Below are 25,301 nucleotides of genomic sequence, written 5' to 3' on the forward strand. Positions count from 1 at the left end.
CCGACCCCCTGGCCCGGCGAGAGTCTCACAGGGAACAAGGGCATCCCCGACACAGCCCCCTCGGTGCTTCCAGACCCCCAGACACACCTGGTCTGTGGCCCCCGGCTGCAGACGACGCCTTTGAAAGTGCTGAGGATCTGATCGGTGCCTTCTTTTCGCAGACCCTAGTTAAGGACAGACCCACTCGTCAGTAAAGAGCTTTCTGGTCCCAGACCGGCATCCATTTCTGGAACAAACAGTCTCAGAACCTTTGCATTTGTACGACTAAGATTTACTTTTCTGCTCACAGGGAGGAGAGGTCGGCAGTTTGGAAAAACTTCCTGTCTCCTTACTGTTAAAAATGGAGACAGATTTAAGTGCCTCGCGGCAGAACCGTTTCCATTAACCCAGTACGGAGTCGAAGGCCAGTGCGCGCGCCTCTCCTGCGTTCCCCACGCGCGGCTCCCTCCTCCCCAGGCCCCAGCAGGGTGTCTGCACCATGTAAAAGCAGCAGTGCTGAGTTTCTTTAAAAAAGAAAGAAGTTCTACAACCCGGATGAGACCCGGAATGCAGTGAACTCGGCGGGTCCAGCCGCATCTGAAGACGGCTTCGGAAGCCTGTCCCCTTTGGAGGGGCAAAGTGCTGGGGCCGATGAGGAAGCCTCCTACCCTTGTTAGCGCTCGTGGGGGACCCGCGGGGAGGGTTAGAGCCTTGCTACCAAAACATCCCGTGTCTTTCTGCAAATGAGCCAAGTGCTCAATAAAACAAACATAAGTAGACAAACCACACCGAGGACTTACCCCAGCCAGGTGTGCCCAGGTCCCTGGCAGGTGTGCCCAGGAAGATAGTCCTCCTTGTTGCCTAAACACATGAGCAGCTTCAAAGCAAGAGGAGAGAAGTGAGGACCGCCGTGTAGGAAGTTAGAGACAGAACTGCCTCACACACACACACATACACACACACCCCAGGACCTCACACCCAAGCAAGACTCCCAGGGACACCACACCTAAATAAAGCAGTGTGATTGCACCGTGCAGCACGCCTCCCCCGCCAGCCACTTCTGCACCTCCTTTCTGGCTGGGGACTCTGAAAGACCACAGCCACCAGCGCAGCCACACAGGGCACCCCCGTGTCCCCTGAGGGCACCTCCCTGCTCACAGAGACAAGCAAGCTGGAGGTAGACGGGACAGAGACGCCACATTCAGAGGATCCAGGAGAGATCCTGAGAGGAGGGGCACAGCGGAGGCCCCGAATTTGTCCTCAGAGCACCTTTCCCGTGAGATTTCACTCCGGCTCGTGTGAAACCAACAGGGTGCCCCCCAGCGCTTCTCACTCGGCTACCGTGTGCAAGCAGGCTGCCTGTCCAAGCAGACAGCAGCCTGCCACAGAGAACGTAGCATCTCGTCGTCTGAGTTCAGGGAGGAGAGCAGGTGGTAGGATGAGTGGCGGACCCACGGCCGCGCGTGTGGTGTTCTGTGACGAAGAGTCACCTGCACGGGGACGTGGCTGCGCCACATACACACCCTGGGCCGGGTCGTGAGCAGGGCAGTCACGCAATAAAGAAGCTGCCGTGTGCTTCCTCAGGCCCAGCACGCCTCCTGGACTCGGAGACGGAAATAACGGGAATGAACATAGCTGCGTTCAGCTGAGATATCATCCGGCTCCGGGGGCAGAGCCCCAAACGCAGATGGATTTGGGGATAAGGTTGCTCTTCGGCAAAAATGTGCAGCGGCGACAGCTTGTAACTAGCCGTTGCCACAGACACTAAAATCGAGGCTACGTTATGAAGAAAACATTCTTAAATCTTTATAACGACCAGATTTCCAGGCTCATTATTTGTAGCCTGCTGTCGACGAAACTGTAGAGCAGCTTTTGAAAACCTATGTGGAGTAAAAGCTTATATATTTTGCTTATTAGAAAATGCATATTTAAGAAGCTTCAAATTTCTATCAAGGGCGTATCTTGCCTGGAGTGTGCGTGTGTGTGCGTGTGTGTGCACATGTGTGTGCTCGTGTGTACATGTGTGCACACGTGTGTGCACGTACACATTATGTGTTCGTGTGTGTGCTCGTTGTACATGTGTGTGCACGTGTGTACACATGCATGTGTGCACGTGTGTGCATATTATGTGTTTGTGTGCATGCGTGCGTCTCATGCAGGCTTGTGTACATGTGGGTGTGCGTGCATATGTGCACTGTGCACATGTGTGCATGTGTGTACATGTGTGCACTCGTGTGTACTGTGTGTGCATGCTTGTGTGTGTGCATATGCAGGCAGGCGTGTGTTGCATGTGTGTGCACATGTCTGTGCACGTGTGTGCATTATGTGTTCACGTGTGTATGTGCATGTGTGCATATGTGCATCTCGGGCAAGCATTGTACATGTGTGTGCACGTGCTTGTGTGTGTATGCATGTGGGTGTGTGTGGGTATGTGTGCATGTGTGTGAGCACATGTGTGTGCATGTTTGTATGCGTGCATGTGTATCCATGTGTGTGTGCATGTGTGTGCATATGTATGTGTGTGCGAGCACATGTGTGTGCACGTGTGTGTACATAAAATGTACATCTATGATAGACACAAGCCACAGACATTCATATGCATCACCTGCATTCCCACACTAAATCTGTAAACAACTCAATCCCTCAACTACCAGAATTTTAAATACTTCGCAACTGAGCAACCACGTGAAGACAAAGTATCGTGTCCTACTGCGCCTGAAGAATAATCTAGCATGTATTTGGGGAAGAGATGGAAGGACATCTTTAGCCCTTTGTTTTATGCCTTGTCTTACACGCTTGTGCCCGGTGCCATCATGCAAGTGGCACGCTTCTCAGTTCTTCCTGCAAGTGGCACGCTTCTCAGTTCTTCCTGCGTATCCTACTGACCGCGGCTCACGGAAGCTGGGACGGCCGCATCAGTGTGACGTATTTCACGTCTCCGGTGTGGGTGGTGCCAAGTGCCAAGTCTTCCTGCCGCATTAAGCGTTACCACGGCACTGAGTGCCCGTGGCGGTACCACGCGGAACAGCCACTCACTAACGGAATTGTCACACTTGCCGCCTCAAGCGTTAAATTCCTCATCTGGACTAAATGCGGACCGGGTGGCCTCCGTTGCTAATGTTCCGTGTGACCTGGCGCCCTTCAGACCAAGAGGGCCGGCGTCAGCCTGTAAATGTTCAGAAAGACAAAGTTGAAGTTGCCGCGTTGTCGAGAGAAGCCGACGCTGGTATCTGCGTGCGCGGCTCTCTCCGGGGACGCCCTCCTCTGGCCGGTGCGGGCGGGATGCCTGCGGGGTGCGGAAGGGCCCCACACGGAGGTGCTGCTTCTGGCTGGCGTCAGCCTCTACCGCGTGGTGCCCGACGGAAGAGCTGCTCGCAGACAAAGTCTGGTCTGATGCCACCCCACGCGTCGGCCCGTGCACACCACTGAATCCCTGTGGCCTCGGTTTCTTCATTTTCTAGGTTGAAAGATGGATTTGGCGATTTCTAAGGCTTCTACCTCCTCCAGACCCTACCGCCCTGAGAGTGTTACCGTAGTCAGCAGCATCTCCTCGCACGCAGTTCACTAGCTCATGATGGACCAGCCCCTTCCGGAAACCTTATCAACCGCTTGACATTTTTAACTAAAATAGAAAAAGTCTATGTGATTTACAAAGCGGTTTAATTTTCTAATCTCACTGCCAAGAGGTAGCCTGGTTCTTGGGGTAATTTTATCCTAACATTCTCAACATTCTAGTCTCGTCAATGACAAAGATAGTAAATGTTGTTTTTGTACAGGGAGAGGAGAGAGCACACATTTTGTTGAAAGCCAGATGCTGGTAAAATCAAGTCTAAGACTGGTGGGCCCGTTCTGAAAGTGCCAATAATATTGATCGATAGAAACAGACGTATCAAAGACCCACTCCTTCATTTGGCACAGAGAGGATTGAGAACAATTAACTATACGGCACAGTCCCTAAGCCAAGGAGAAAACAGTTGAATCGAGATGATAAGGGAAATGCATCTCAAAAAGTCAAGACCACAATAAGGTGGTTTACAAGATTGGTGCAAGGTATCAGATGGTTCCTAAAAGTAGAGAGTCCTGAATTCTGGACTGGTCAGGAGTGACTTTACGGGAGGGTGGACCTCAAGACGGATTTCAAAGGGTCAGCAAGAGGGAACGGTCATGGGTGGGCATGGGATTGCGGGCGGAGAGTGGGGGGAAACAGGCAGCCACCACCAGAGCTCCAGGGCCATGTGGCGGGATCTAAAATACACGGGAAGGGCGCCTGGGTGGCTCAGTTGGCTGAGCGTCTGGCTCTTGGTTTCAGCTCACGGTTCACAGACTCCGCTTGACAGCATAGACCCTGCTTGGGACCCTCTCTTCCGTTTCTCTCTGTCCCTCCCCCGCTCGTGTGCGCGTGCACACCTTCTCCCTCTCAAAAACAAATGAGTGAACTTTAACAAAGAAAAGAAAAGAAAAGGCAGCCAATGATAAAAAATAAAAACAAAATAAAATTACATAGGTAGGACAGAGCCATATTCTTTAAGTTCTTTAAAATTAAGTCGGGGCGCCAGGATGGCTCAGTCGATTAAGCGTTTGACTCTTGATTTCAGCTCAGGTCGTGATCTCGCGGTTTGTGGGAACAGGCACTTTGTCGGGCTCTGTGCTGACAGTGTGGAGCCTGCTTGTGATTCTCTCTCTCTGTCTCTCTCTGCCTCTCCCCCATTCACTCACTCCCTGTCTCTGTCTCTCTCTCTCTCAAAATAAATAAACTTAAAGAAAATTGAGTAGACAATGTCCAAGTTCCAGAAAGAGTTGAACACACTTGTTAGCTCGGGCCGCCTTGCAGACCTCACTAAAACAGCGGCCAAGAGTCTGGTTCTTAAAGGCAAAAGGACACTGGGAAAAATAATGGGAAGGAGAAACAGCACCAGAATTTTGGAGGCGAAGGAGCAGAGAGTTGAGTACTGTGAGCTCTAGCAGACGCCCGGCCCCTAACAACAGGCGAACCTCGGGTGGCCCTGACGAAACCTGAACCCTGGAATCCTCTAGAACTCCCGAATCGATGGCACCAGGCACGGCTGGACGTGTTGACGATGGACCTGACAGCGGGGAAACTGGTCTTACGCGTGGGTAGAAGCAGCCACCCCAATGTGCCGCTCCGGGCCCAGAGCCGATGAGCCAACTCTTCACCCCCGAGACCGGATCAGCTTAAAAAAATGTTCTCTGGAGAGAATGAAGCACAGAGTTTGTCACCGAGGTCACCGGTCACTGCCACGGGGTCACTGTCTGCTGAGGGGAGGGCTGCGTGGGCATCTGTGCAAGGAATGCCGAGACCCTGGAGTCTCCACACTGGATTCCCAGCACGTCGCCTGCCGGGAGGAACGGCCGCTTCCTGCCGGACCACCTGACGAAGCAGCCTGGTCCGGCCGCACCCGAGACCCGCAGTCAGCGCAGTCCTGCCCCACGTGTGGGGGACGTCCAAGGACCAGGCACGGGGAAAAGCCTCTAAAATGAAACAGCGCAACAGAAAAAACAACCCGGAGAAAATAGAGAAAATCTTCCCTGCAAAGGTGTAATATTCTCAAACAGGAAGATGAGAAAACAATTAGGACCTCAAAGAAATTCAGGAAAATGAAAGATAGCAAGAAATAGAACTCAAGAGAAGGACTGGAGGTAAAGTTGAAGGAACTGTCCAGTTAGAAGGACAAAACCCTGGGGGAAAACAGAGAAAAGATAAGACAACACAAGAGATGGCTCCGGAAGCACAACAGCCAAATAATAGCAATCCAGAACCAGAGAAAACAGTAAGGATAAAATAGCGCTGGAAGTAAGTAAAAAATTTCCCTGAACTGACTCCACAGCAGCGCGTGGCCCAGAACGTGGGAATGTATCCCCCGCCAGAGAAACTGGCAAAGACTCTCAGAAGCCCAGCTTCATACAGAGGATCAAAACTCATAACAGAACTGGACTTCTTGACCGGCTCTCAAGGAACTAGGTCACAAGGAAGAAAGCGGCAGACGTACCGAGGAAAATGCCATATGACCTAGAATTGCATTCCTGGGCGGACCATCGGTTGTGGGCAGCACACAGACACCTGCACACGTGCAAGGGTCTCACGCGTGTCCCTTTCTCATGCCTCCTCCGTGAGCTCCTGGACCATGTGCTGCACCCACGCGAGACAGTGGAGGACAGAGATGTTGGGTCCAGAAGCAGGGGACCCAGCACAGGTGAGGGAAGGGCGTCCTTGGGAGGAGGCTGCTGGGGCTCCCAGGGGGACAGAGGTCTAGGGACAGACACTTAGAGTAGGCTAGACGAGTCCAGGACAGGTTCCTCCAGGGTGAGGTGGGGGGTTCCTAACGGAGTGGAATGTGTGCAGAGTTGACCCCCCGAAGGAGAGTTTGGGCATCGAGAGTGAGAAGTAGGGACAGGTGTGACCAGTACTGTCTGTGTTTTTGTGCACCTGCGGCTGTCCACACGCCTCTCCATGTACATGGCCTGAACTCTTCCATCCGTGTGGGTGTGGCCCATCCTTCCCAGGTGTCTGTCTGTCTCCTGCCCCACAGCACGTCCGGTCCATCAGGCAACTCTCTGCTCATGTCCTGTGAAGTTGGGGACTGTGTCCGTGCTGCTCAGTGAAACATTCTCTGAACAAATGCGCAAAGGAGCCACTCTGTCTAATTCATTCAGCAAAACGTATTTTTTGCTCACCGTGTGATAGACATTAGAGGAACAGGTGTGTGATTGTTTTCATGGATCCTGACCACAGCCCCATAAGAAAGTGGGACAGGGTTTCTTGGTCCTTAGAGACCAGAAAGGCAAGATGTGGGGACAAGGGACTCTCAAGTACTTTGTTCAATGTTATTCAGCCGTGTGACCTTCAGAAGATCCCTCACGATCTCCGTCCCACAAAAAGGGAATTATAATCATTTCTATCCCGTCATCGTGTACCGTCGCCGTGAGGGGTTAGTGGGCTCATTTTTGTGAAGATGTTAAAAAACAGCAGGTAAGGGCTCTGTGAGTCGTGCCGTATTCGCCAAGCTGGGATCTGAACTCAGGGCTCCAGAATCATGTGCAAATATGACTTACATGATTCCAAAATAAGTATTTTAGCCCTGACACAACCGAGGCCATTCAGGCAATACAAGAAAGGTGTCATCCGTGAAACAGCGATCATACACAGCGACCGTGCGTCTGTGAAGTGGCTGTGGCTTCGCGAGCCTCCCCTCGATGTTGGGAGACGTGACCTGCCTGCCCGAGTCCTTCCTCTCTCATCAGAGGCCATGCAACAGGGCTGGACCAGGAACATGCCGCCAAGCCCATTTTCCAGTTACTGAGACCTGACCTTCTGTTTATATTAAAATCAGATAAATGAAAACACCAAGCAAGAGGCCACTGAAAACCCCACAGAAACCAGCCCTGAGAGCTTGTAATACACAACATTTTAAATGTAAGTGTTCACTGCGGCCAGGTAACCAATTTGCTAGAATAACGTGACAGGAAAGACTCAAGATGGCTTAAGCCAAGCTAACAGCAAAGGATCGTAAGAGCTGCACTGGCGGAGACGCTCCGGGCATACGTGAGCGGCACAGCGAGGCTCGCAGGACGTGGGGGCCCCGGGAAACTCCCCGCTAACGGCACACAGTTCTTCCCTCTGCAACTTCAAGGCCTTCGGCGGGGCTCAAACACATGAGCTACCGTCACCCTGAGTCACCACATTACTAGTGCTTTGAGGGTTCGACTGTGGGGAGAAAACCAGAAGAGCATCCGTCGCCATCTCCAAAGGTTGTGATTCTGTAAAGTAGGAGCGGACGCAGGACATAAAGAGCCTGTCGACACCTCGCAGACGGGGATCTGGCGTCCAGGGTCGCCGTTAGGTGAGCCTGCCAGAGCGTGCGGGGAGCTCTGCTTTGGGGCGTCTGCAGGCATCGCTGGGATCTCCACCCGGGATCGGCCTTGCCCCTCATAGACGGATCCATCTGATTTTGCTACAGTGACACAGAACACATTCCCTTGAGCGACTGGAGAAGAATGAGCTTTCTTGACGTCGGAGTTCTGGGATCTTGAGCTACCTCCCAAAGCTCAGCCCTTCCTGCCCCGTCCTGCCCTGCTTCCCTGCAGTAGCCAGTGGCCACTATTCACTCAACAAATACCTGATGAACACCTACTGTGTCCCAGATGGCCGTCACGGATCTGTCCACTGAATTTTTTTTGTGGTGATGGAAACCACCAATATGGCAGCCACTACCCACCTGCGGCTACTGGACCCTTAAAATGTGAGCAGTGTGGCCGGGGAGTCCATTTTTTTAATTTTCCTTAATGCTAATTAAATAACCCATAGATGACTATGGGCTACTATATTGGATACTGCAGCCCTGAATATAACAATCAATTAAACACAGGCCATTTTCTCAGTGTCATGAAGGAGAACCCATAATCACACCAGTACGTGATAAGTGCTTTCATTTTTTCTTTTGAGAGAGAGGAAGAGAGGAAGAGAGAGAGAGAGAGAAAGGCAGAGAGAGAGAGAGAGAGAGAAAGGCAGAGAGAGAGAGAGAAAGGCAGAGAGAGAGAGAGAGAGAAAGGCAGAGAGAGAGGAAGAGAGAGAGAGAGAGAGGAAGAGAGAGAGGAAGAGACCACAAGCAGGGGAGGGGCAGACAGAGAGAGACAGAGAAGCCCAAGCAGGTTCAACACCCAGCGCAGAGCCCGACTTGGGGTTCGATCTCACCAACCATGAGATCATGACCTGAGCTAAAATCAAGAGTCAGACATTTAATCAACTGAGCCAACCAGGGGCCCCAGTAAGTGCTTTCATTTTTAATAAATGGAGGAGACCATGGTTTGTTCATTCAAGCAATATTCCGTGACCACCATCAGCAGCAAGCCTCCGCTGGCCAGCATGGGAAATACACAGCTGGTGGAGGCCCACCTGTCCTATTGAGGAACAGAATCGGGGACCAAAGCAACAACGTGAACCCCACACAGTCGGCTGAGCTCGGGCCCTCCCGCGTGCGGGGATGTGGAGGAGGGCCGGCCGTGCACCTGCTGCGTTCGTGTAACTGGTGCTTCACCTCGGCGCCAGCTTCTCAGTTACCCCCAGGACTCCACCGTTGATTCCATTTGGCGTCCACAATCTGGAGACATTCCAGGACCGTGGGTTTCTGCTGTCTTCTTAGAAAGACTCGCGTGGCTGATAGGCATGAGCCTGGGTGAATGGAGCACAACACGGCTGTGGAACACGCTCACTTCCACAGCACCTGCCGGGTAGAGGAGGGCAGCACCCGCCCTTCCTGTGCGTGCAGACTCTCTCTTTCGGTGGAGGGATGTTCCAAGCCACTGGGTCCCGTAGACCGGGCATCCGGGCCACCTGCTGCCTGATGCGTGAGTGAAATCTGTCTTATGGGCTGGGACTTTGCTCTCACCTTGAAAGTGGGCACTTAGGGAACGGGGCAACGGAATGTGTTTGCGGTAAGCGTGATTTTGACCTACGGTTCACGCTAATGGACGGAGGAAAAGGCTTTGAGCATCGAGCCATGTGAATTAGCAGAAGGCACCGGACGTTTGAGGCCAGCTAATTCCAACAGTCAGGAATTTAGTTGAAATGGTTTCCAAAATGTATCACAGGGAACTAAATGGAAGTAGATGAGCAGACCACAATGAGGAGGAAAACCTTCAGGAAGTTTGAGCAATAAAAACTATAGAACAGCAAAGGGACGGGCAACCCCCTCATTGCACAGATAGGTAAACAGAGGCCCAGCCAGAGTCCAGGAGCCCATCCAGGTGTTAACAAAGCCGAGACAGGAACACGGGGCTCCGGACGTGCTGTTCCCTCCACGTCGCCTCCCTGACGGCACCGAGGCTGTCTGCGCAACGTGTCACACGCTGACACCAGAACCCGCTGCGTGAGGCGCAGGTGTGATGGGGCACAAACGTGGCCGACTCCCTCCTCCTTCTCATTCTGCCCTGACGCCCCCACCCCCATGCTTCCCACTGTCTATACTCTGCGATTTTTCTACTCTTCCTCCTTTTCTCTCCTCCACTGCCCCGCTGGCCACCCCGCAGGGCTCTAAAGGAGAGGGGGCCACGGTGGGCACTGGCAGATGGGTGCCTGGCCGTGGTTCCATCGTCACCACTGCACCTGCGGGGGTAACGGGGCAGACGTCTGAGGAGGAGCTGTCCTGAGGGCCAGATGCCCCCCTCGGGGTGGAGCCCCCGACCTCCAGCTCAGACCCCACACTTTCAGGTGTCCTCTTGGCCAGACTCGCCACCTCCCACAACCCCAGGGGCCCGTCTGGGCAGAGCCAAGGCCAGTTGTGTCCGCTTCTGACTGCAACATCCGTTTTAAGGATAACATCCACTTGCCCGCTCTGAACGTTGCTGCCCTACCATTTAAGGTCTGAGCAGCAGGCAGGCCCCCAGGAGATCTGAGGCAGGTAGGTGTGTGTGGACGGGCGGGGGACAGGGCACGAAGCCCGGCCGCAGTGCTGGCTCACCCTGCCTGAAGGAGTCCCCACTGCCAGCTGGAGCGGAACATTGTGGGTGGCATCGCTGAACAGCACAGACAGCCGTTTTTACGTCACTTCCTAGCAATCCGGATGAACCTGAGACGGTCAGAGACGGTCAGAGAGAGGCCTGGTGCCCTGTGCGGGTAGCACTGGTGCAGAACAGAGCTCCCTCACGGGCAGGTGACAACAGTCGTTACGCCCCGGAACGTCGTGGGCCGACCTGGCACGAGCACCTACCGCTGATCCTTTATCTGGACAAACAGACTGGACCCATGAGTGAGTCCCCCGACCGCCATCTCCGAGAAGCCTGGCTGGTGTGGAGCTCGGGCTGGACGCACTGTCAGGTGGTCGTTGGGCACGAGGGGGTGGACAGCAAGGTGGGGGCGGCTGGGCCTGTGTGTCTGAGGCCACGGACCCGGTCTCCCGGTCCGTGGAAAGAGTCGCACGAAAGAAAGCTCAGAACTCTGTTTCATCTTAGAAATGCTACAGAGACCAATATATGTTCTCTTCAGGTTTTTTTTCGGGTTTTAAGTATTATTCTTGCTTTGATTATTATGTTCTAAGAGATGCTTAGTTTCAAAAGGCAGATGACCAATCGTGCTGGGATTCTGGGGTTGGTGGAGCCTTGGCGATCACCCAGTGGCCCTCGCTTTACAGATGAAGAAAGGGACATCCACGCTGGAAAGGGGACTGACTGCGGTCACACACTTGGATAGGAATGAAGTCCTTCCGTTCTGGGAGCCAGTGCATGCCAGCGACCTCCAGGGCCCCCGATGAATGGCGTTGTCTTTACTAGAGCATGAGATGCACCCAAGCAACCAGAAGAAATAATTCTCCAGGAAACAGTGTCAGGGCCACCCCTTCGCTCATGCCGTTCATCCAGATGGTCTGGGGACTGTTGACGGTAGTGACAAACAGCACAACAGTAAGTGTCCAAAACACAGAGGGACATGCCTGCTGAGCACCCAATTCCTGAGTAAGAATAAAAATCACCATGATAATCAACAGCAGGCACCAAGTATGAGTACTGCGTGTGTGCCCAGCACTGACCTCTCTACAGAAGTGACCCTTCCATCCCCGAAGCAAGTGTGTGAGATGTGCACTTACAGCTTGGGACCCTGAAGTACAACGTCAAATGTCTCCCCAGCCCCTCACTCTGTGACACCTCCCACAAGCCATTCACGCACATAATCTTCCAGACACAGTGCATCCTGTCTGCCCGTCCCACCCCTCAACCATGGACCTAAGTCTCGCTGTGGGGAGGGACAGTGCCTATCAGAGACTTGTGCGTCCAGCAGAGGCTCTGGGGACCCTCATCGGACATCAGGTCAGCACAGTGACTGCCTCGCCTTCCCCTTCCTTCCAGGCCCCTCCTGGATGGGTCCCCAGGCCGGTCTGCCCCTTCCTAAACCTTGCCAGACACAATCCTACTGGCCCCACCGTTGCACACTCTAAACTCTGTGTTTGGTTTTTGTTTCCATTTTCTGCACGGATCGTGCTCTTCGTTGTGTTCACGTCTTTGCGAAGTCTCTGGGTTTTTTTAATGTTTATTTATTTTTGAGAGAGAGAGAGACATAGAATGAGTGGGAGAGGGGCAGAGAGAGAGGGAGACACAGAATGTGAAGCAGGATCCGGGCTCTGAGCTGTCAGCACAGAGCCCGACGCAGGGCTCAAACCCACGGACGGTGAGATCATGACTTAAGCCGACGTTGGACGCCCAACCGACTGAGCCCCCCAAGTGCCCCACAAAGTCTCTGTTTTGCCTGAAATATGTTTCCATAGCTTCGTGCAACCTCTTCAAGCCCAGCCCCAGCCTCATTTGTCTGGAGCATGGCCGAGCTCCCTTGACCCCCTGACCCTCTCGACGGGACGCCCTCAACATGCATTTATCATAGCATTTATCACACGTCACCTATCCATTCAACAGCCCTTTACTGTGTGCCCGTGACATGCCACGTGTTTGGCACACACGTCACCTGTGCTGAGTGGCTCCAACACAGTCTTCCTCACCGGTCCATATCTATGCCTCTCCCCTCTGAATCCGCCAGGGCCCAGCACCCAGCCCCAAGGATCCTCCCCAAATAAGCATGTACTGGATGGTCCACGTGAGACTGGATACTTCTCATCTCAGGTCTAAACGTAAGCCTATCACAGTGCTCCCAAAGCATTCAGTCAGCACCGGAGACCACACGTCTTATTTTCGACAATGGAATAGGCTCCCACAGCATCCGTGCCCTGTGTCTCTCCCCCTTATTCCTGCGGTGTATCGTGGGGTTTCCAGGAAGACAAGAACCGTAATAGCAAAGTCACTTTGGAAAGTTGCCCTCTATGGAAGACAGGTCCTGCTCCGGGGGTCTTGCCCAGGTTTGGACTGATTTCAGCAGGGTTTAGGGATGGCTGCCGACAACACTGACTTTCTTCCGTAACGTTGGGACTGACAGTGTTCTTCATCAATTTAAACTGTGCGGCTGTTCTCACCAGCAGGCATTTGTGGCTCATCTTCTATGAGTAGCTCGTTAGTTTACAGATACCATTTTGTCGGCAGCATCTACAGATACAAACACATCCAAAGCTTTCTCACAACACATATATTGTCATATTTCACAGAAGAGGGGATATGTGAATATACTGTGCATGAACTAATTCTTCTCGTGAAACACATCATACGTAATGTGTATCTGGCAAGATGTTTAAGAAAGAGGATTTGTGTGGTCGACTGTCGATTGTGAGGGGTGTCACAAACCGTCCTCCTGAGCGCCATGGGGTGTGCGTCCCTACGTGATGGCCGGGACAAGGGGCTGGGAGGTGGCATGTGTGTGTGGTGACTAGGTGTCTGGAGCTCCGTCGCCGTTGCAGCATTGGCACCGAGGCTGTGCACACGCAGGAGCGTGTGCGAGACCCTGCCCGCGCCTGTGTGGGTGGCACTCACACTAAGCCCTGGCTCTCTTGCAGGGCGCCCGTGCTCTAACCTCCAAAGATAGTGACACAGGTCTTCTCTCTCTGTCTCTACACAGCGTGTATGGCTGCCCCTTGGCTAAAAAAAGAAAAACGCAGGATAAGCAGCCCCAAGAGCCTGCTCCCAAGCGGAAACCATTCGCCGTGAAAGCCGACAGCTCCTCGGTGGACGAGTGTTATGAGAGCGAGGGCTCGGAGGACGTGGATGACAAGGAGGAGGACGAGGAGGAGTACTCGGAGGACGAGGACGAGCGCAGGGAGGAGGACGAGGAGGATGAGGAAGGCGACCGAGAGGAGGAGGAGGAGCTAGAGGAGGAGGAGGACGATGACGACGAGGATGGGGAGGACGTGGAAGACGAGGAGGAGGATGACGAGGAGGAGGAGGAGGACGACGAGGAGGAGGACGAGAATGGTAATCTTTAAAATAGTAGTGACGCGTCCGGTGGTGATGGGGGCCAGTGTGTCATTGGGGAGGCGCAGGTGCAGGTGGAGGCGCAGGTGGAGGTGGAGGAGCAGGTGCAGGCGGAGACGCAGGTGGAGGCGCAGGTGCAGGTAGAGTCACAGGTGCAGGTGGAGGCGCAGGTGGAGGGACAAGTGCAGGTGGAGGCACAGGTGCAGGTGGAGTCGCAGGTGCAGGTGGAGGTGCAGGTGCAGGTGGAGGCACAGGTGCAGGTGGAGGGACAGGTGCAGGTGGAGGCACAGGTGCAGGTGCAGGTGGAGGTGCAGGTGCAGGTAGAGTCGCAGGTGCAGGTGGAGGCGCAGGTGGAGGTGGAGGAGCAGGTGCAGGCGGAGACGCAGGTGGAGGCGCAGGTGCAGGTAGAGTCGCAGGTGCAGGTGGAGGCGCAGGTGGAGGGACAAGTGCAGGTGGAGGCACAGGTGCAGGTGGAGGCACGGGTGCATGTGGAGGCACAGGTGCAGGTGGAGGTGGAGGCGCAGGTGGAGGTGCAGGTGGAGGCACAGGTGGAGGTGCAGGTGGAGGCACAGGTGCAGGTGCAGGTGGAGGTGCAGGTGCAGGTAGAGTCGCAGGTGCAGGTGGAGGCGCAGGTGGAGGTGGAGGAGCAGGTGCAGGCGGAGACGCAGGTGGAGGCGCAGGTGCAGGTAGAGTCGCAGGTGCAGGTGGAGGCGCAGGTGGAGGTGGAGGAGCAGGTGCAGGCGGAGACGCAGGTGGAGGCGCAGGTGCAGGTAGAGTCGCAGGTGCAGGTGGAGGCGCAGGTGGAGGGACAAGTGCGGGTGGAGGCACAGGTGCAGGTGGAGGCACGGGTGCATGTGGAGGCACAGGTGCAGGTGTAGGTGGAGGCGCAGGTGGAGGTGCAGGCACAGGTGGAGGCGCAGGTGCACATGGAGGTGCAGGTGCAGGTGGAGGCGCAGGTGCAGGTGGAGGCACAGGTGCAGGTGCAGGTGGAGGCACAGGTGGAGGTGGAGGTGGAGGTGCAGGTGTAGGCGCAGGTAGAGCAGGTGGAGGGACAGGTGCAGGTGGAGGCACAGGTGGAGGGACAAGTGCAGGCGGAGGCACAGGTGCAGGTGCAGGTGGAGGCACAGGTGCAGGTGGAGGTGGAGGTGCAGGTGTAGGCGCAGGTAGAGCAGGTGGAGGGACAGGTGCAGGTGGAGGCGCAGGTGCAGGCGCAGGTGCAGGTGCAGGTGGAGGGTCAGGCCCCGGCACAGGCACAGACAGAGATACAGTTCCAGGCACAGGTGCAGGCACAGGTGAAGCTGCAGCTACAGGCACAGGAGCAAGTGCTCAGGACTCACTCCCGATTGCTCGCCTGCTGCGTCTGCCTGGTCAAGGCTGAGACAAACAACCACTCCCGTGTCGTTACCCTGGTTCTAAAGAATCCCTTTCCGTTTCCTGCTAGAGGGTAGCTGCCGACTCCCCCGAGCTACGGTTCAGAGAGCTCGTGACGGAAGTGTGCCGTGGCCTTTACGGTGCGCGCGCTTGATTAACTTGTCTCGGCTCCCTCGTCCGGGAACCTAGGGCGGCGCACCCGGTCTCCGTCCGGCATCTTCTTGGATGCTCTTCCCAGCACATAGTGACAGTAGCCCCACCATTGCCGGGAAGGCTCACCCGCTCGCCTTCCCAGCAGCTGGGAGCTTTGCAAGACCCTCTAGGGCGCCGGCTGCCGGAGTCAGGCTTGTCTGCTGATCACCGAGGCTTTACCTTTCGTCACGGGCCAGGGTGGGAATTAGAAACCGCTGAGCTGAAATAGTTGATCGATCCGTCATCTGCTTCGCATCTGAGACCCGTGTCTCTGACCTGAGGTGTCCGGCTCCCGTGAGATGTGCCTGAAAAGGCACAGCGCACGGGGCGCTGAACGTGTTTCGGGCGATGCATTTAAGTGGTTTTGCTTTTATATCCAATTTTCTGTCGGTGTCAGACTCAAACTATGACATCAAAGATAATCATTTTATAAAACTCATTCCTTTTCTAGAAAAAAGTAAGTTTCTGAAGAATGTAGATACATACAGTCTTCACTGGCTTAGAGTTTGACTCAGAGAAATGCCAAACGTGTTTAAAAGTAAAGGGGGTGTCTTCTCTTACGCTTCTTCCTTGGGATCAAAGCTCCTCAAAACTCTGAATTCGGGGGGAGCAAATTTCTCGGTATAGTGGACCGCTGGACAGCCAGTGTGGGGAGCTGTCTCGGGCCGGGCGGGTGTGAGCCGGTTGCTGTTAATCCCACGTGGCGGACAGAAATTCACGTTCCCCCTTCGGAAGGAACAGTCTGTTCCAGGAAACCTGGATTTTAGGAAGTAATCCTCAATTGTTCCATGTACACAGACATGCGAACATGTCCATGTATGCCTGCGTGCATACGTGTGCACACACACGCACACACACACTGCAGCGTGGGCTCCCAGACTGTTGCTCCTGTTGTGGCATCACAGAGCAGGCGTGGAGACAGTCCAAGCAGGCGCATCGGGACACACACACGTGCCGGCGGCAGCAGCCCCGCCGTGCCCGCGCCCCAGTGTCACCGACCTGATGACCAGGGCTGCGCGCGGAGGATGACAGACAGGGGCTCCATGTAACACAGTGTGTGGGACGTTGGAAAATAGACGAATTTGGCAACTTCCTTATGGACTCTGTACGGAACGTGCGCAGTTTGGGGTGAAATCGTTATCTGCTGAAGCTGGCGAATGGTCTGTGACTTGACTGTGGCTTCTCATAAAGATGGTGCACAGCCCCGCTCTTCCTCGTGCCCAGGTTGCGCCGCCCGGCGCCAGGCGTCAGTGTCCGAGGTACGGCTGTTGTGTGTGACAGAGTCGGGCAGGAGAGGTTCGTACATGTGCGGTCAGCCAAGGGTCTGAACCAGATCTTAGGTCCTGTCTTCGTTTGCTACAATGAAACTTTCAATTCTAGCTTACTTAGGGTCATTTTTCAAATAATCTACTTTTAAAAGTACAAAGTGACATATTCTGAAAGAGTAGAGCCCTACTGGAATAGCTTTAGAATGTGACTAGATGGACTTTTTTTTGAATTACTATTCTAACTTGAATGCCTAGAACATAACTGTTTTTTAAAAAGTGAGATAGTAGGTCAAAACTAGTGACATTGTTCTAGAAAAAGTCAAGTAAGTGGGCATAATAAATGGATGTGTGATGGAGCCACGAAATGAACAGCTGCGTGAGTATATCGCAGCCCCAGAGTGGTTAACTGCACAACCCACCTAGCACGGTGACTGGCACCCTCATGTTCAGCAAACATCAAGTCTGAATCTGAAGCATACAAGGAATTGGTTTCTGGAAAGCAAATGCCCGTTAAGAGAATAAATAATCAATTTTTGGATTCATAGATTCAGAATTCATATTCGGCATCCAGCTCCCCAGCTAAGCACCTTCTAGAATCATCTATTGTGTAAACTGTAAAGGAATCCCCTGGAACCACTAAAGAAGGGTTTGGCCACAGTGAAGCGTTACGAGATCGTTAGACTATCTGCTTCGTTGGAAGACAAATACTTCCGATGAACTGAGTGTTCTCGGCAGTAAAGTGTAACAACCCACCCCCTTTCAGATGGGCTCTCCCGCAAATCCTCGGTCCCGAGGAGTCGCTCCGACCAAACCGTGACGGTCCACATGAAGGACCTTCCGCTGTGGTTCTGACCACTGCTGGTTCTCTGCAGGAAAGCACCAAACGCTTTGCTCGATTTCTGAGCCAAGCCAGAGTATCTTTCCTGAGAAATCCCTTTAGATGCCTGATATCTAGAGACGGCTTCACCGAGATTCTCTATTATACAGGAAGTCTCCGTTGGAGGACGCACCCCCATAATACATGGTCCGAGACTCCGGTTAGCCAGGTGCTTTGCTGAGCAAGCACTCATTTTACATGATCAAACTCTGAGCTATGTTTAATTCAGTGAAACAGGACTCTGAAAGGCATACGTCTGTCAACTTCCTGCTTTCATGTCCTCACTTACCAAATACATTCTATTTTACCTTACTGGTAAATTTAATGCCAAAATCGCTGTCAATATGTGTGAGCTCCCGCCATGATAACAACATCTCTACCATGAGAAACACAGTCCGAGCACAGGGCATCCCACATTGCAAGCCTTTGTCCACTCCTTGAATGGATTTGGCAGAAATCATACATTTGTGAAAAGCTAGGAACAGGGTGTACCTTTTTTGTCTGGTGACCAGAGTTCTGGGTCACCATCTTGAAGTCAACCTTTCATGTCCCATGCTTTACTCGGTGACCGTTATATCCCCGAGCGGTCAGCATATTCCCTCCAAGGCGGATTGTGCCTTTATCTCAGCAAATAGAAGCACAGACAGTGACTTAAGTTAACAGAGAAGCAAAGCACTCATGCCATAGTGAGAGGAGAACATTCCAGACGGTGCCAGGAGGCTGGTTCACACACGAGCACGTCCACAAGTAGCAGACCACCATCTAACGTGAAGAAAGCAGGGCACCATGATGGGGCCACATGGACCAAACAGGCTGATGTTAACCATGTGAGCAGGTGCAAAGTCTCCATTTCTCCCAGTGGGATGCCACTATGCATTCAGCCAGTGTGGCAATCCCATCTCTATTATAAGCTGCATTGTGCGCTTTGAGAGATTTTGTTTTAGCTAAAATAAATGCATATCAACCCCCACATTATTACAGAGGAGCCCATTGTCCATAAAGGACCATTATTTATAACTTGGAAATTAGATATCTGTTTTAATTCCAAGGAGCCTCTGGCACTGTAGTTACGTATGAACAAAATCTTGCCTCTAACGTACACCTCCGGCGGGTGTGTCAACATACAGGGTTGTGTTGGATCTTCAGTGATTACGTGAGACAGGTAGATACCATTTCACTGTCATCCTCCCTGGAAAGTGAGGCTCAGAAAGATTCGACGATTTCCAGTAAGTGGTGGATACGCAGTCCGATTCTCCTGAGGTGTTTTCTTACCAGGGGCTCATGTTCTTTCTATCACTTGTTGCTTGTTTGAACAACAGGAAAGAATATCTGAGTCATTCATTTCAGACTACATTAAATTCAGATTTGATTAATCAAAATTATATTTTGTCCAGGTGGCCTGGAGAATTTTATTTTCACAATACACTGTAATGGTCTAATCTGCATTCATTAAATGAACGCTCCCTTGTTATACTAGAAGTAAGAAAGTTATTGTTCAAGGGTCAGAGATTTTTCTCATAGCAGATTTTGCAGATCTTGGGGTAAATATCTTTTCAGACTCTTATGATTTGAGAAATTTAGATTAAATGGTCATTTAATGCCCAACAAGTTAACGTTTTTTTTTCATAGGTCACCCCACTAAAAAGAACACAGCTTTAAAGAATAAACACACACATATGCGTGTGTACAGTCAATGCGTGCATATGCGTATCCTTAGGAGTTCATATGGATCTGCCCGTGGGGAAGAACGTAGCGATTTGCTTCCAAGACTAGAGAGAACTTTCACATTCATGGCCATCTCCAACACTACCGTCTCATAACATTCTGTTTCTTAAATACATTTGTAAGTAAATAGAGTCCTTTCTGTACTACTCTTGGTTGAATCTTGGGATTGCCTGGGACGATTCACCTCTGAGGGACGATTCACTTGGCCATTGGATCGGATGGTACGGACCGCAAATGCCTTCCTGCCGTGAGGGTGGTCTGGCTCCCAAAGCCCCTCTTCTGCATGTGGATTGGTTACAGATGTGTCGTGCCGGTCCTGAGAGCTCACAGCCAGGGAGGAACTGGGTGGTTTGGAGGGAGTGTGAGTCATGGTGGTGAGAACCTCCCGGGTGTGTGATTGATCGCTGCAGGCAAGGGGAAGCGAGCGGACCACGTGCAGAATGACCGTGTCAGGTGCACAGCTGACCAGGGTGCTTGCACGTGGTTCTCCTCCGGCCTCTGCTCAGATCGCCACGCCGCGCTGGTGGTCAGAGCCTTTCACGTCTGGCTCTGGACTGTTCCCACCACCCTCACGTGAAACAGTTGAGCTGTTAACAGAGCATTCTATGCAATAACTCCACTTTCTTCGAAGGGAATCCAAAGCAAAACCCACCCTGTATAAATTCCTCCTCGAAGAAACATTGTTTTTTAATTGCAAAGTTTCCAAGGTATTTTCTCTTTCAAACAGGATGATGCACTTGGCCCCACGTTGTTAGAACATCGTGACAATTTGCAATAGACGGGCTTGAATTTCTCTAAGACAAAGGCAGAAGGAAGGTGATGAGGGGTCTGTATTGTGGCCGCTGAGTTCCCCAAACTCCCTTCAGGAGGCTGTTCTCATATTGATTAGCCAATTATCCTCTTACATCGTTCTCGGGGAAATGTCCCTGATGAGGAAGCAAGTTGAAATACAGACAGACTGTGAAAATCGGAATTAGCAAACCAGTTTTCCACTGCAGTCAGCAGAAAAAGCAATGAGTTCTGAGACCAACATAGAAACAAAGATGATGTGTTTAGTATGCAAGGCTTCAACTTGAGAACGGCTGTGGACAGAGCTGGGAGAAAGAATATGGTGATTTTATATCATCTTAAAAATTAATCTTTCCCTCCATCCTTGAAAGCCTTATTTTAGGAGGCTTCCCACGCAGGTATACGGGAGGGTGTGGCTCTGTAACTTGGAAATGAGTGAGCACAGAGTTAGACATTTGCAGGTAGAAGTCAGTGACAAAAATTAAACTTCCCTCATGCAAGCTAATTTTGCACAAGTATAAAATATAACTAGGGCTTATATTTCATGAATTTGCAGACAAGTAAATCCCAACCGCAAATCTTGCTGAGGTTGTAACGTCATGTATGTTTAAGATGCCAGCAACATGCATGACGTACTGGGGAAAAACCTGTCTTTACATAGTAAGGAGGAATAAAAGACACGAGCCAACAGACTTAATATGTTTTCATTCGGTTTGTTTTAAGGTCCACTTGAAGAAATCGCCAGCATATTTGTTTTGTCTTATTAACATAATTTTTATTCCAAACGCCAGTTTTTCAAAGCGTAGAAAAGAGCCCAGCGGGTGAGGGGTGTTTTCTAGCCCCGGTGGCCCTATCGCACCAGGCAGTTCACTGCCCCCACTGGCTGTCAGTGGGCCCTCCGAGGATTCGGGGGCTGACGCTGGCCCATCATTCACCTTGCTGTCTCGTCTGGAAGCAGAGAGAAGGTGCGGTCCCGAGAGGGCAAGCAGCTCAGAGCTACACGCAGCAGCTGGGCCTCAGGGACGCTCTCGGGCTCGTCCGTGATTCTGCGCCCCAGGTCCCGGCTGTGGGTAGCAAGCCTACTGTGCCTATCAGGACTGCGTTAACGTGAGGGACTCCCAGCACGGTGACACCTCTTACAAAAAATCGTATGTGCTTTCCCTACATCCAGACGTGCATGGGGTCCCCTGAGTGCGTCCGTGAAAAAATATAAATTACAATTCTTTACAAATGGCAGAATTAGAAGTCGCGTGCTGAGGTAGAGCCTTAAAGATTTGGCCCAAAACAACAAAACTTCCAGATGCTGAAGATTGTTGAACTTAGGTCCCTGGAAAGCTGTCGTGCTGTTTGCCAAGGGCCTTTACAAACAGACCAGATTATTTCCATCCAGTGGGGATTAACCATGGTCGAGTAGGAACAGAGAACAGGGACTCTCAGGTTCCGTCCCAATCAAACCTTCCAATTGGAGCAGTACCTTTAATTTTCCAGCCCATTCTGTAAAATTTAGAAACTCTGTGAGCTCTGTGTGTGTGTGTGTGTGTGTGTGTGTGTGTCTATGAGTGTGAAAGAGACAGAAACAGAGAGGGAGAGGAGGGAGAGAGTGTGGTTAATATGTGTCAGTCTGTCTCAGTCTGGGAGATACTGACTTCTTATAGTTCCTTCTCTGGTGGGGAGGGGCCGATAGGACTACCTTAGTTTTAAGCCGAAATTTAGATAAGCCAGATACCCAAAATGTCATCAAGTAGAAAGGCCCTCAAAGCGTCATTCTTCCATTTTCCACTCGCTCAGATCCTCAGGAACAATCACTCTAAAAAAGAAACATAATTCACGATTTCTACAAGTTATTATGTGAGTTGGGTCCCTCGTGAAAACTTATTTTTCCTTCAGTTTATCTCACTTAGCTTAATGGGAATTTTCCAATCATGGTTTCACTTGCAGTATAGACAAGATTTAGGGGCACCAGTTGGTTGAATGTCCAACTCTTATTTTTGGCTCAGGTCATGATCCCAGGGTTGTGGGATCGAGTCCTCTGCACTGAGCGTGGAGCCTGCTTAAAACTCTCTCTCTCCACCCCCCCCCCCACCACCGCTCATACTTGTTTTCTCCTCTCTCTCAAATAAAAAAATTTAACAAAAAAGAATGGACAGCATTCAGAATTAATGAGACAGCCATAGTCCTCAGACAATTTGTAATGATTTTTAATGGGTGCTTTGACCTGTGCTCCCACCCCTCCCGCCCGCCAGCACGTGGGGCGGCTTCGCCGTCTAACGCAAGATCCGACACGAGACCTCAGGTGCGACCCGGGACTTCCAAATTCTCTGACAGGCGGGATGAGGGGCAGAGCCCACAGCAGACAGGTTGAGGGCTCCGGGGCCGGCCCTGTGATGATCGGGAGAGGTGTCTGCCCACCAGCTCTGCTTTTCCTCACTGACTTCATTCACTGGGTGACAAACGTTCTCGGAGCCCCGTCTATATTCCAGGACCCATTGCACGCACTGGAGGTTTGCTCACAAAAAAACACAAGCTTAGCACTCGCCCCCAGGAGTCAGGGCGACAAGCAGTGAACGCTTCTCGGGCTTCGTGCCCAGGACCAGAGTATCCATCACGATCCAGGGTCCAGGGCTCACGGAGCCGTGTGGCCTGCAGACCCATCAGAACTGGTCCGCGCACACACAGTGATCGGCCAGTAGATGGTTCGTGTAAAATTTGTGCTATGCAAGTATGTGTATGAATTAGATACACACGTATGCACAGGCACACCTCCAAGATATTGGGGGTTCTATTCCAGACCACTAAAATAAAGCGAGCCCAGGGACCTGTGTGGCTTCCCGGTACAGGTACAAGTTGTGTTTACACCGCACGGTAGTCTGCTAAGTGTCCAAGAGCAGCATCTCTAAACAAACAAAGGACACACCTCAGTTAAGAAATACCTTGTTGCTAAAACTCGCTGGCCGTCATCTGTGCTTCTAAATCACCATAACAAACATAATAATGACCCAAAAAAGGTTGGAATATTGCGAGAATTACCCACATGTGACAGAGACAGGAAGTGAGCGAATGCTGTTGGGACAGTGGTGCTGACGGAGGTACCCGACACACGCTGGCCGCGGGTCTGTAAAACCCGCAGTATCTGCGATAAAGGGAAGCCCGAGAAAACGAGGTGTGCCCGCGCGCATGCTGCGAAGATGGAAATCAGAGCTCAGCTCCCGCTGACTCTCCGTGTTCGGACCCTGTGCTGCCAGCATGGTAGCCCGTAGCCAAACACGGTTATTTATGTGTGCATCAGTCAAATTGACCAAGTATGAAATCAATTTAAATTAATTAAATGGCAAAATGTTAAAAACGTGCTTCCTGGGTCTCAGCAGCCTGCGCGCCGGCCGCTCGTCCTTGGGGCCCATCCCGTGACCTGTCTCCTCTCCTCCGATCTTGGCGCAAACTCAGCTTCACGGGGGCTCTGCTGACCGTGCACCTAAGGCCCGCCGCGCCCTGGCCCCGTCTGCCCCTGGGAGGCCCCGTTCCTCTTCATCCCACAGACCCCGACCCGACACCATGGCGCACACCTACCTCCACCCGCGGTGTCACTTCCAGGCCGCCAGGACTAGGCTCTGGTCCCTTGTTCCGCGCTACAAAGTGCTCGATAAGTAGCTGCTGAATGAGTAAGCAACACCGGGTCTGTGTCCCCCAGGCCCCGAGTACCAGTACTTCCAAATCCCCACCAGAGTCGGCACCACCCGGTCACCCTTAGGTTGTGCCGCGGACATCTGCGGGGGCACAGGAAATGCTTGTCATTCAGTTCCAAGGAAAGCTTGAGGGCAGTGACAGGGGCCAAGGTCAGTAAACCTAGATACTCATAACCTGACGGGGAGCCTGCACGTGTTCACGAAGGGGAGGAGCCAGGAGCGCGTGGCACCCCAGCCGGCAGGCGGCAGGCGCGACCTAACCGGGTGCAGGAGGCATCCGCTCCCGCTGCGCAGAGCGGACCGACCGCGAAGACAAAAGCAATGGACGGCGGCAAACACCAAGGCGCAGAGCCAATGTACAGATGTTCATGGGGATGAGGCCACGGCCCAGAAACAGCCCCGGAAGGAAAACACGCAGTTCAGAAAAAAAGGGCTGGAAATACACATTTTGGTTGATGGCAGGTAGTTAGTTCACCGAAATCATCTCACCGGTGATTAGCACCAACTGGAACAGAGAAACCGCTGTCTGGAGGAACCCAGAGTGAAGCCCAGTCGGACGGGGCCCCTCGAAAGTGCCCAAGATTCCGAGGAGGCTCCATCCGTGACCCAGCCCAGAAGCGTCAGTCCACTTCTCCCCCTGCAGCTCACAGGTGAGGAAGCGCGCCAGGCCAGCGAGGACGAGGCCATCTCGGGGGTGCCCCCGCCCCCTGAGCTCTGGGACTCATGAGCAACTCCCCTCTGGGAGCCGTGAGCAGCCCCCCGCTGGGGGCGCACGAGAGCAGGTCCCCTCTGGGACCCGTGAGCAGCCCCCCGCTGGGGGCGCACGAGAGCAGGTCCCCTCTGGGAGCCGTGAGCAGCCCCCCGCTGGGGGCGCACGAGAGCAGGTCCCCTCTGGGACCCGTGAGCAGCCCCCCGCTGGGGGCGCACGAGAGCAGGTCCCCTCTGGGACCCGTGAGCAGCCCCCCGCTGGGGGCGCACGAGAGCAGGTCCCCCAGACAGGCCACACAGAGCACCAGAGCCCGAGACCGCACTGGTCAGCACCAGCCTCCCACAGTGGAAACAACCAAAACCCAACCCAAAAACTCAGCGAGAACTCCCGATTCCCACATGGGCCTGGGGCCACCCTGCTTCGTTTACACAGTGCGGGAAGATCACTTGGGGCATGCCGTATCTACTTTCCTTAGTTAAAAGCAAAATCCAACTACTTCTAAATATTTTTTCACAATCAACTGGGGAATCGAACGTCAGATTTCAGTCACTCACTTGAAACGTTTAATTGAAAGAGACTTTGAGTATTTCATTAGTCCGTATGAACAAATTCAAACACATCTTCATCCTCATCGTGGCCACAGAGTTGGTGGGTATGTGGCTGTGGCCGGCGCCTCATGCCACCCGCGGCAGCGTTAGCCGCCCGGGGACGGGTCCTGTGCCCGTGTCACGTTCACGTGCGTATCTGGTGCTTGAAGTTTCAGGACCGCAGACAGCTGGTTATGGTAGACAAACGTCTCGTCGTTTGGAAGAGAAAGGAAAAAACAAGGCAAAGTAGAATCAGACCATATCTGCATC

General features: G+C 52.8%; 1 protein-coding gene across 15 annotated transcripts in view; it reads left to right on the plus strand.

Moving 5' to 3' along the window:
• Window positions 1-25,301, plus strand: part of MYT1L (myelin transcription factor 1 like) — a 427,147-nt gene that overhangs the window by 302,318 nt on the left and 99,528 nt on the right. For all 15 annotated transcript variants that reach the window (XR_008418137.1, XM_053891207.1, XM_019435814.2 and 12 more), the window contains exon 9: window positions 13,481-13,833. Coding sequence is in view for 14 of the 15 variants with exons in the window: in XM_053891207.1 (XP_053747182.1) it covers window positions 13,481-13,833 (353 nt within the window). In the remaining variant the exon portion in view is untranslated. The remainder of the gene's footprint in view (window positions 1-13,480; window positions 13,834-25,301) is intronic.

This window comes from Panthera pardus, unplaced genomic scaffold (assembly GCF_024362965.1).
Source record: "Panthera pardus isolate Hobbes unplaced genomic scaffold, ASM2436296v1 HiC_scaffold_26, whole genome shotgun sequence".
NCBI classification, from domain to species: Eukaryota; Metazoa; Chordata; class Mammalia; order Carnivora; family Felidae; genus Panthera; species Panthera pardus.